Genomic DNA, 12,212 nt, shown 5'->3' on the forward strand with positions numbered 1-12,212 from the left:
TTTTTTGAAGAAGATAGATTTAATTGAGAATTTTCGCCGATAGATATTTTACGAGAGTTTTCAGACCTTGTCATGCAAGACAGTGGATGATAGATATCTTCTTTTACTACTGATCACGTATTTCTTGCTTGTTCCACTCAACTCACTTTTTTTTACTTGTTGTTTTCCACAGATGCTTATTTCTATGGCATTTGCCTTCAGCTTCTTCAGTCTGGTTTGTGCAAAACCTCTTTCCCTGGAGATGCCATTTCTACGCAGTCAGATCTTCAATCAGTACTCACAAAACGAAGAATCCCAACCACAAGGCGATGCCTTTAAACCAGAGCAGAGCATTTATAGCCAGGAGAGAAATATCACGAGTGGTGTAGACGGGGGTTTTGAAGTCCTAATTGCGCATAATCGCACTGCCAGGAGTACTCATCCGTGTGTTTCAGGAATCGTCAGAGAGTACGATTGGTGTAGAAGAAGCGTGGTCGTGAAGGTAAAATGTGACGGATCACATCCAGCCTGTAATCACGTGATTCCTATACACAGTAGACCCAAGTGCCAAACAGTGTACGGCTACAGAAATTCTAAGTTCGTTAACAAATGTCCTACGTTGCCAATAGATTGTAAATGTGCCGACTGAACTTATTTAAATGAAATGAAATGAAATGAAATCTATCCTTTATATTGCACAACGGAAAATATTTAAGCTTTATTGATTTTAATTTTATAAGTAAACGGGCAAAACACCACTGTTAATAAGTAAAGCCAGGTTGAAACTTGCTTTCAAGTAAATTATGTAAACAGCTGGTTTGTTTAAATGATAAAAACGTTTGTGAAAATAAAATTTATTCAGAGTCAGAAATCTCGAGTGACTTAACTTGTTTGGTTTTATCCTCTTTTTATCCTCGAAGAGGGCATATCTGTAGACCACTTTTCTCGTGGTCAGTCCGCATCTGAGCACTTTGGCAAAAAAAGTTACTAGGGTTAGGGTAAGGGTTTACCCGTAGGGTTGGGGTTAGTTTTCTGGCAACTTAGAGGCTTTGGCAGAGGAAATCTTCTTGCGATCAACTTTTCCCATGGGAGTTGGGGGTTTAAGCCAATTTCCCGTTTCTGAGCACTTTGGCAAAAAGTTGTAGGGTTAGGGTTAACCCTTTTGATTGTGTTGAATAATATTGTTTGTTTTTTTGTATTGTGGTTGCGGTTTTTGCATTTGAGATGCTATTGCCTGTAAAACAGTTAAACAGTCTGGGAACGTTTCGACTCCTGGACTGTCATTCTTTTCCATGCTTACAATAGCAGTGAAAATCAGGTCTTCTTCTTAAACTCTCCGCTTAAGGATACGTTTACTGTTTTTTTTTTTAATTTTTTGTTTCTCTTTCTTATTTTTTTTTGCCGTGACTTTCTGGGTTTTTCGTTTTTCTTTTATGTTAATTTATAATCTGATTCTGTTTTCTGTATTTTATTGTATAATCTGTTTCTTCTTGCATTTGCATTTCAATCGTGTCATTCGTAGAACTTCCATTCCTAAGATTACCGATATTCACTACATTTGAATAAAAAAGTCACAATCTTTTGTATATTGAAATGTTGTCTTCTGATCACAAGTAGACTTAACAAATAACGCTAAGATTTGGTTTATTACTATAGACGATAACAAACTAATTATTTCTTTACATATGTTAAAAATTACACCTTTTTTGCTGAAAATGATCGAGAGTGCAAAAAAAAGACGTTTGAAGCTTGGACAGACTTCTTTAAATATATTTCTTTCAGGCCATTCCCTAAGACAGTTAGAAATGTTCACTGTTATTTGAAAGTAAAAGAACAGAACCTTTTGTCTTTCAATATTTCAATATTTAATTCTTGCGATTGAGCACAAGCTAGTACCAAACAATCATCTCTGAGATTTGGGTCAAGTATTCTAAAGTGCTGTACGTACGCGCTATTAAGGTTTTTTCCTTTGTATAAACTTTTATTTTTTAAGTTTACCAAACGTGTTGAAAGCTTTTTAAGAAAAACAGAATTAGTGATATCCACTTCTGCATTTGAAAGAAAAATGGTCTTCTTTTGTATTTCGATGATGAATTCTCTCCGATAATCCGCAAAATACCTAGGCAACCATCAATAGCTGCAATCAATTAGTGACCAGCTTTTGTCGATAAAGAGGTTATTTTGCACGGAAAGATCAGTCTATGTTTGCTCATGCTCTGCGACGGGACGTTTTCAGCTGCATCTGCAAAATTTGTGAGAGATATTTGAGTTTAATTTTGATTCCGATATGCCATTTAAAGGTTAATTTTCCAGTCGTAACAATCCACGGCCAAAAAAATATATTTTAGAATCTAAAGGGCGTCCACTTCAAGAAATCCGGAATAAGCTTATGCAGAATAAGCTGATGCAGAAACTAGCGCACCAGGCTGAAAAAGTGTTAAGAAAACAAGGTGCTGCACTGACCTGCCTGATTCAATACTTCAAAGTACTGTTTGAGCAGATCCTATATTACGTTCTTCATAAATTCTAGCACGCCGAGGGATCATTTTCGCCGTCCGGATGGTTTATTCGATCTAAGCAAACATCGACCGCTCCTGTGCGAGGCAGGTCGAGATCAAGGAGAAAGAAAGAGGAATTCGACTTTCATTCTTATCTATGCAGTTTATGGTTACATGTACAAGGGTAGTGGAAACGAGGTATTGATCTCGGGATATTTGCTTTAGGGACACGTTTAGTATTTTTTTTTGTGATCCTGCGCGTTTTAGTTTTTATTTAATTTGTTTTTTTGCGCTCTTCTATTTCAATCATATCAATGATAATGTGTCGGATTAATCCCACGAATCTTTGAACTTGGAAAAAAGAGAGGAAAATCTAGAAGTTTCAATAATGTCACTGCCGCTTGTGCCAGGTCTGTTGCAGAGGGGTGTCCTTTGCAATTACTCTTTGCCAATCTCCCCACGGGGTATTAACCATCGCTTTTCTTTTTTAAAAATTTATTATTTGCTATTTTGTGTTTTCTTGTATTATTCGCTATTTTGTGTTTTCTCGTTTACCCAGCCTTTTTTTTTGAAGGTAACTTCACACAATAACACCGCAAAAAGATGACTCGGTAAGCTCCCCAATATTTTGTAATTCGGGTTGCCCCTTTGTACTAAAAATATATTGCTCACTCTTATCAGTGACAAAGTTTTTAATCTACAATAGTATACTGGTTTTCATCTGTAACAATCTCCTCGAACTAATATTTTAAATCACGGGGTAAAATAGTGACGCTAACGACAAATAGCAGAAGATTGTGATCTCAAAACTATTTTACGTCAAAAAACTGAGTTTCGAACCATTCATAACTATCTCATGACGTCATAAGTCTAGCTTTGAAGGTTTGCAAGTGCAGAATACCAATTACTACAGGAAATGTTAGATTTGCAATCTAATATGGATAAGAAAGTCCCTACTTAACATGATGAACCAATACAGCGGTACATTGAGTACTAAACGGCTAAGCTTCACGTGAATCTGATAACGCTGACATCAGTTTCTTTGCTTACAAGTGCACTGGTATAAATCGAAAATCTACACTGACACTGACACAAACCAATTATAGAATAGCAGGGCAATAAAGTGGGGAAACTTTTCGAGGTTCTTAATGGATATAAGCAGCATTTATTTTCTTTCTGGTTATTGACTAAAACATTGTAGGTGTTACAGTAATAAGGGAACATACTTCACAGGCAAGAAGATCTCTGATCAACTGACGTGGTTTGCAGGATGAATATTGCAGTAAAAGTAAGTATGAAACAAGTCAGACGTAAAAAAAAAACAATTTAAAACTATACTGCAGCGGGATACATCAACATTCTGTAGATGTCTTGAAAAGTTAAACTAAAGCATGTTTCATATTTGTTTTTTACTTTTAGTTTTCAATTTATGACAAGGAATATCAATATCTTTATGTCTATTCTATCAATTCTTACATGACAGAGTCTATAAACTCTCGTAAAAAAATCTATCCATGAAATATTCCCGATTTGAAACTATTTGCTTCATCAAACAACCAGAATAACAAATGTTTGTTGAAATTCAGTTCAACTTCTCAAGGCAACAAGCAAAAAACGCATATTTAGCGCGGAAAGAAGATCTCTTAGTTCTTGCACAGTTTAATCTGTTAACTATCCATCCTTGACAATTCCTGATATAAAACTGTTGCTTGTACTCAAATCAACAATTCATTCATGAGTTTAATTTTTTCTTGTTGTTGTTTTACAGGTGCTCCTTACTATGGCATTTGCCTTCAGCTTTTTCAATCTGGTTTGCGCAAAACCACTTTCCCAGGAGATGCCATTTGTACGCAGTCAGGTCTTCAATCAGCATTCACAAGGCGAAGAATCCCAGCCACAAGGCGATGCCTTTGAACCAGAAAAGAGCATTTATAGCCAGGAGAGTAATATCGCGAGCGATGTGAACGGGTTTCTTGAAATCCCAACTGCACATAATCGCACTGCCAGGAGTACTCATCCGTGCGTTTCAGGAATCATGAGAGAGTATGATTGGTGTAGAAGTAGCGTGGTCGTGAAAGTAAAATGTGACGGATCACATCCAGCCTGTAATCACGTGATTCCCATACACAGTAGACCCAAGTGCCAAACAGTGTACGGCTACAGAAATTCTAAGTTCGTTAACAAATGTCCTACATTGCCAATAGATTGTAAATGTGCAGATTGAATCTATTTAAGGAAATGAAATCTATGATTATATATTGGATCACGGCAAATTTTTTAAGTTTATTGATTTTAATTTACAAGTAACGGGCCAAACACCACTGTAAATAAGTTAAGCAAGGTTAAGACAAGTAAATAAATAATGTAAACAGCTGGTTTGTTTTAACGATAAAGAAGTTTGTGAAAATAAAATTTAGTCAGAGTCAGCAATCTCGAGTGACCTAGCTTGATTGACTTCAGTTTATCCCCTGCGTCTCGAAAGGGGCATATCTGTGGACCTCTTTTGTAGATCACTTTTCTTGTGGTCAGTACCCTAGTCTAAGATGATGTAGCAAATCTGAGCTTTTATTGGTCTTAGACGTGGTAGGGGGTTTTAGCCCCCATCGGAGCATCTGGCTTTGGCAGAGGAAATCTTCTTGCGATCAACTTTTCCCATGGGAGTTGGGGGTTTAAGCCAATTTCCCGTTTCTGAGCACTTTGGCAAAAAGTTGTAGGGTTAGGGTTAACTCTTTTGTATTGTGGTTGCGGTTTTTGCATTTGAGAGGCTATTGCCTGTAAAACAGTTAAACAGTCTGGGAACATTTCGACTCCTGGACTGTCATTCTTTTCCATGCTTACAATAGCAGTGAAAATCAGGTCTTCTTCTTAAACTCTCCGCTTAAGGATACGTTTACTGTTTTTTTGTTGTTGTTGTTTGTTTCTCTTTCTTATTTTTTTTGCCGTGACTTTCTGGGTTTTTCGTTTTTCTTTTATGTTAATTTATAATCTGATTCTGTTTTCTGTATTTTATTGTATAATCTGTTTCTTCTTGCATTTGCATTTCAATCGTGTCATTCGTAGAACTTCCATTCCTAAGATTACCGATATTCACTACATTTGAATAAAAAAGTCACAATCTTTTGCATATTAAAATGTTGTCTTCTGATCACAAGTAACCTAACAAATAACGCTGGTTTATTACTATAGACGATACTAAACTGATTATTTCTTTACATATGTTAAAAATTACACCTTTTTTGCTGAAAATGATCGAGAGTGCAAAAAAAGACGTTTGAAGCTTGGACAGACTTCTTTAAATATATTCCTTTCAGGTCATTCCCTAAGACAATTAGAAATATTCACTGTTATTTGAAAGTAAAAGAACAGAACCTTTTGTCTTCCAATATTTCAATATTTAATTCTTGCGATTGAGCACAAGCTAGTACCAAACCGTGAATCATCTCTGAGATTTGGGTCAAGTATTCTTAAGTGCTGTACGCGCTATTAATGTTTTTTAAGATTACCAAACGTGTTGAAAGCTTTTTAAGAAAAACAGAATTAGTGATATCCACTTCTGCATTTGAAAGAAAAATGGTCTTCTTTTGTATTTCGATGATGAATTCTCTCCGATAATCCGCAAAATACCTAGGCAACCATCAATAGCTGCAATCAATTAGTGACCAGCTTTTGTCAATAAAGAGGTTATTTTGCACGGAAAGATCAGTCTATGTTTGCTCATGCTCTGCGCACGTTTTCAGCTGCATCTGCAAAATTGGTGAGAGATATTTGAGTTTAATTTTGATTCCGATATGCCATTTAAAAGTTAATTTTCCAGTCGTAACAATCCACGGGCCAAAAAAATATATTTTAGAATCTAAAGGGCGTCCACTTCAAGAAATCCGGAATAAGCTTATGCAGAATAAGCTGATGCAGAAACTAGCGCACCAGGTTGAAGAAGTGTTAAGAAAACAAGGTGCTGCACTGACCTGCCTGATTCAATACTTCAAAGTACTGTTTGAGCAGATCCTATATTACGTTCTTCATAAATTCTAGCACGCCGAGGGATCATTCTCGCCGTCCGGATGGTTTATTCTAAGCAAACATCGACCGCTCCTGTGCGAGGCAGGTCGAGATCAAGCAGAAATAAACAGGAATTCGACTTTCATTTTTATCTATGCCGTTTATGGTTACATGTACAAGGGTAGTGGAAACGAGGTATTGATCTCGGGCTATTTGCTTAGGGACACGTTTAGTATTTTTTTTTTTTTTGTAATCCTGCGCGTTTGAGTTTTTATTTCTTGCGCTCTTCTATTTCAATCATATCAATGATAATGTGTCGGATTAATCCCACGAATCTTTGGCCTTGGAAAAAAGAGAGGAAAATCTAGAGGTTTAAATGTCACTGCCGCTTGTGCCAGGTCTGTTGCAGAGGGGTGTCCTTTGCAATTACTCTTTGCCAATCTTCCCACGGGGTATTAACCATCGCTTTTCTTTTTTTAAAATTTATTATTTGCTATTTTGTGTTTTCTTGTATTATTCGCTATTTTGTGTTTTCTCGTTTACCCAGCACTTATTTTGAAGGTAATGACTTGGTAAGCTCCCCAATATTTTGTAATTCGGGTTGCCCCTTTGTACTAATAATATATTGCTCATTCTTATCGGTAACAAAGTTTTTAATCTACAATTGTATGCTGGTGTTCCCCTGTAACATTCTCCTCGAACTAATATTTTAAATCACGGGGTAAAATAGTGACGCTAACGACAAATAGCAGAAGATTGTGATCTCAAAACTCTTTTACGTCAAGAAATGAGTTTCGAACCATTCATATCTATCTCTTGACGTCATTAGTTTAGCTTTAAAGGTTTGCAGGTGCAGTATACTAGTTACTACATGAAATGTTAGATTTGCAATCTAATATGGATAAGAAAGTCCCTACTTAACATGATGAACCAATACAGCGGTACATTGAGTACTAAGCGGCTAAGCTTCACATGAATCTGATAACGTTGGCATCTGAGTTTCTTGGCTTACAAATGCACTGGTATGAATCGAAAATCTACACTGACACTGACACAAACCAATTATAGAATAACAGGGCAATAAAGTGGGGAAACTTTTGGGGGTTCTTAATGGATATAAGCAACATTTCGTTCCTAGACTACAACATTGTAGCTGTTACAATAACAAGGGAACATACTTCAAAGAGAAGAGGATCTCTCATCAACTGACGTGGTTTGCAGAATGAATATTGCAGTAAAAGTAAGTAAAAATGTTTAGAAAACAAGCCAGACGTGAAAAAGAAACAATTTAAAATTAAACTGAAGCAGGACACGTTAAGAACAGAAGTTATTTGTTAATGAAATATTGCTAAAAATTAAATAAGAAAGAGAACTTTGTGCTAATGCCTTGAAAAGTTTAAAAACTATGTTTCATATTTGTTTTTTTAGTTTAAGTTTTCTTTATATTTCATGAAGGAATATCAGTAGTTTTATACCAGGAATCGTCGAGGAATTAAGAAAAGAATTAGAAGGAACATCTTCTTTCGGCGCTTAATATGTGGTTTTTGTTTGTTGCCTTGAAAAGTTGAACTGTATTTCAACAAACAGTTGTTTCATTCTGTTGTTTGAAATCGGGAATATTTTTTTTTAATACTTAACGGATAGATTTTTTACGAGAGTTTACAGACTTTCTCATTCAAGAATTGATAAAATAAACATAAAAGTCTTGCTTGTACTCAAATAAACAATTTATTCATGGTTCTTTTTCTTGTTGTTGTTGTTGTTCCCCAGATGCTCCTTTCTATGGCGTTTGTCTTCAGCTACTTTGCTCTGGTTTGCTCAAAACCTCTTTCCCAGGAGATGCCATTTCTACGCAGTCAGGTCTTCAATCTGCACTCACAAGGCGAAGAATCCCAGCATAACCGCACTGCCAGGAGTACTCATCCGTGTGTTTCAGGAATCGCGAGGGAGTACGATTGGTGTAGAAGTAGCGTGGTCGTGAAGGTAAAATGTGACGGATCACATCCAGCCTGTAATCACGTGATACCTATACACAGTCGACCCAAGTGCCAAACAGTGTACGGCTACAGAAATTCTAAGTTCGTTAACAAATGTCCTACGTTGCCAATAGATTGTAAATGTGCAGACTGAATTTATTTAAGGGAATGAAATGATATTTAAGTCTTAATTATTGGTTTTAATTTTACAAGTAACGGGCAAAACACCACTGTAAGTAAATAAGTCACGCAAGGTTCAGACTTGCATTTACAAGTAAATTATGTAAACAGCTGGTTTGTTTTAACGATAAAAAAAGGTTGTGAAACTAAAAATAAAATTTATTCAGAGTGAAAAATCTCGTGTGCCTTAACGTACTTCCGTCTGCATCCCAAGAGGGACATAGTTGCAGGCGTCTGCTTTAGAGCGCCAACCTAAGTCTGTCCTTATAACTCTCTACTTTGCCCTGCCCAGAACATGTCTACCTTACCAGGCCTAGGGTCCCTTTGCAAGACACGATAACAGGTGTTCTTAGGAAAATTTTCCATACTCACTGGCCACTCGCAAACGATAGAACATGCCAAGTTTTGCAACCCTGCTACTACTGTACTGTTCTTCGAACTCCCTCGTATTTTCCTTGCGAGTTTTTCGTTGCCCTTTATAAACAGAAATGGCATTAACACTTGATTGTTAAAACATAACACGACGAATCCTGCCTGGCTATGAGTGAGACCTCTATAAGACGATAAGAAACTGGAAGTGTAAGTGTGCCTTTCAGATCTTCAAATTCTATAAAGGTTAGTATTTAATTTTATTATATAGCCGCGAGTGTTTTACTGGAAAATAGTCCATTCGTAAAATTCATACGAAACTGTATCCGGGACTGTAGTGGCGTATTTTCCATATCCTCACTAGTGAGGATATCGATGACGTCATTTCCCGCCTTTGCACGGTTGTTTGTGCAAAGCTGTCAAAGCCGGTTGGAAATGGCGAGCTATCAAGATCGATTCGTGAAGTTCACTGAAGCCAAAATAAATGCCTTACTGAGGAGCAGGAAAATGCTAACACGAAGAAGAAAACTTCTTATGACTTGAAATTATTTAAAAGAGCTTCTTGCTTGTGGAAAGTCAGACGTTCTTGCTTGCGGAAAGTCAGACGAAGAGAGGGAAAATCAAGAAATTCCAGCCGCCGAACTGCAAGACCGCGATCACAAATCAGTAGAAAAGCGGTGAGTTTGAGCAGAAACAGATTTCAAAACGACGAATTATTTATTGTCAGTGACATTGATGAAAGCTAATAAAAAGACTGCTTTTACATTTACGTTATACATCTTCTGTCTGAAAGCTTCAGTTCGCGAAATTTTGCCTTTCAGTTTTGGCAATTTGCTCAATTGAATATATTTAGCCGTCGCTCGTGTTTAAGCTTTTGATTAATAAAAATGTTTTAACTTTTACTTCATGCATGATATATATTTGTCTATATAATAAAAAGAAAATTACACGGTGGCTTGAAGATATGAATTTTATTTTCTCGTGGTAAAATCAATATTTTACTCATTCGCTCATTCGTAAAATATTGCTTGACCACTCGAAAATAAAATTCATATCTTCGCGCCGCCGTGTAATATCCTCTATGTATTTTGATAAAAACTATATTGTCTGATAAATTTTGCTCTTCGTTTTGCTTTCGTTTACATGTACAGCCGTAATGCGGTACGGTTCTCGCCAAAACATTTGTGCTCGAGCCAGATCCTACAGAGCTATACTACTCCAACATGCAGACAGGCCGTTGAAGTCAACAATTAAAATGCCCAATGTCTACGTAACAGAAGATCTTATAAAAGGATTTACTGAGACTGGTTGTTCCTTTTATAGCTACCTGCACTAAAATTAAAATTTATGTCGGGTTAATGAATTGATCGGTTTGTTTAGAAAATAACGTCAACCCAGTGACAAAGGTGACAAATTACTCCTTAATTTTTGCGCGAAATTATGATGATTACCCATACTAATCAAATTAGAAAATAATTTCAACAAAACGCGCGTGAAATTATTTCCTAATTTCACTCGTCACCATTTGATTACCCGGGTAATCAAATGGTCACCATTTGATTACCCGGGTAATCAAATGGTGACGAGTGAAATTAGGAAATAATTTCACGCGCGTTTTGTCAAAGTTAGAATTTTGACAAAATGCAAGTGAAATTATTTTCTAATTTCACGAGTATATCATTTGATTACATTTAAATATCATAGGTGACAAATTACGTTTGCAATCTTAGATGTTTTTGACTGGTACATTGCGTCGCGAACTCTGAGCTTTGAAAAGTTGAAAGCATACATTTTGCTTAAGTTCGCAAGGTTTTTTAGTCTTTGAATAAAACCTTTCAGAGATTCCTTTTTGCCATGAATCAACTGTCAATTATTTCTCACATTATGACCATAGTTCGTCTTGAATGAACTGAAAACGGCGCCAGTGTAAAACGCTCAAAAATCCGCTCGATGCCATTTATGTAATTGGCTTAAGTCTTGAAGTCGTTTTGACGTTTTGAAATATAAAATATCATCAAAAAGTTTTAGTACATGGCCAAGGCTAGCTGGCTAAGATGAAATACAAGCGAAAATGTACAAAGTTTAAGCCTTAAAACATCTTTTATTCCGGACGCCATCTTGCCGCTAACTACGTTGCCATGGCAATTTTATAATTTCACATATGAAATTATAAATTAACGTTGAAATTTCGCGCCAAAATTAAGGAGTAATTTGTCACCTATGATATTATTTACGTAACACGGCTGCCGCAGAGAGTGACGCACTTCCCTAAATCTAACAGCTTCCCGTAACCTGGTATTTTCACATAGCTCGTTATCTTTATTATTTGTTATTTGATCTTAATTTATTTCGATCTTTTGTGACAATATCATGGCTGATTTACGTAGTAAGAATGCAGTAAAAACCTGCGAGTAAGAACCTAACATTTAAGAACCTGTAAGGCTAAAATATGCAAATTAGACCCGATTTTTATAAGAACCTATTTAGCCTCAATTATGGAAACAGGTTCTTATTTTCTAAAATGAATTAAAAAAGTTTACTTTTGGAAAAAAATTTTGGACAAAGCAATACTGTATATGTATATAATGTCATATTCTAAATGATTAGTGCTCAATTTTTTACATAATTACTTGTTAAGTGGTATGCAAATTTTATACAAGGAATAGGCCGAATACCACTTAAAGTTCTATTAGCATCAATGTAAATTTTCTTCAGAAAATAAGAACCTATTAAGAACCCGAATAGCCAAAATTTGTGTTAACTACCCTTTATATAAGAACCTGTTTTGGCTAACCTGAAAAATTATGTTCTTACTCGCGGGTTTTTATTATTCCATGCTTATGCTATGTTGCATGATTTCGAGGGAAATCCGACACCCTGTATGAGTGACCCAGACCCAAGTAAATAGTTTGCGGCCTACTTTACCGATTATTGTGACTGCGTTGTTATAAGTTTGGCTCTCATATGATCGCCCCTATGGTTTCTATCGCATCGATCGTTTGCAAATACTGAGGTGATCGTAGGCGATCGAAGCGATTGGAAGCGATGTGATCGTCCCGATCGCCTGGTATGAGCGAAGACGTACGAGAAATAGTCATTTTAGCCCTAGATTCAACACAGTGGCAGCCTTCCATGGAAGAGCATAATTAGTGGCCTACCAGTAGCTCAGTTATTGCAGTTTTACGTCGAAGAAGGGAAAGAGAAGCTAGCC

The 12,212-nt window shown here is 36.3% G+C and overlaps 2 protein-coding genes across 2 annotated transcripts; both read left to right on the plus strand.

Moving 5' to 3' along the window:
- The first annotated feature begins 3,165 nt into the window (after positions 1–3,165).
- LOC144632384 (uncharacterized) lies at positions 3,166–4,701 on the plus strand. Its single transcript, XM_078491016.1, has 2 exons — positions 3,166–3,765; positions 4,246–4,701. The coding sequence occupies exons 1-2, from the start codon at positions 3,748–3,750 to the stop codon at positions 4,699–4,701; spliced, it is 474 nt and encodes a 157-aa protein (XP_078347142.1). The 5' UTR covers positions 3,166–3,747.
- Positions 4,702–7,698: 2,997 nt separating this feature from the next.
- LOC144632386 (uncharacterized) lies at positions 7,699–8,606 on the plus strand. Its single transcript, XM_078491018.1, has 2 exons — positions 7,699–7,716; positions 8,247–8,606. Exons 1-2 carry the CDS (start codon positions 7,699–7,701, stop codon positions 8,604–8,606), a joined length of 378 nt encoding a protein of 125 aa, XP_078347144.1.
- The last annotated feature ends 3,606 nt before the right edge of the window (positions 8,607–12,212 follow it).

The sequence above is a fragment of the Oculina patagonica genome, chromosome 12 (assembly GCF_052425735.1).
Source record: "Oculina patagonica isolate OP01 chromosome 12, crgOcupat, whole genome shotgun sequence".
In the NCBI taxonomy this organism is placed as follows: Eukaryota; Metazoa; Cnidaria; class Anthozoa; order Scleractinia; family Oculinidae; genus Oculina; species Oculina patagonica.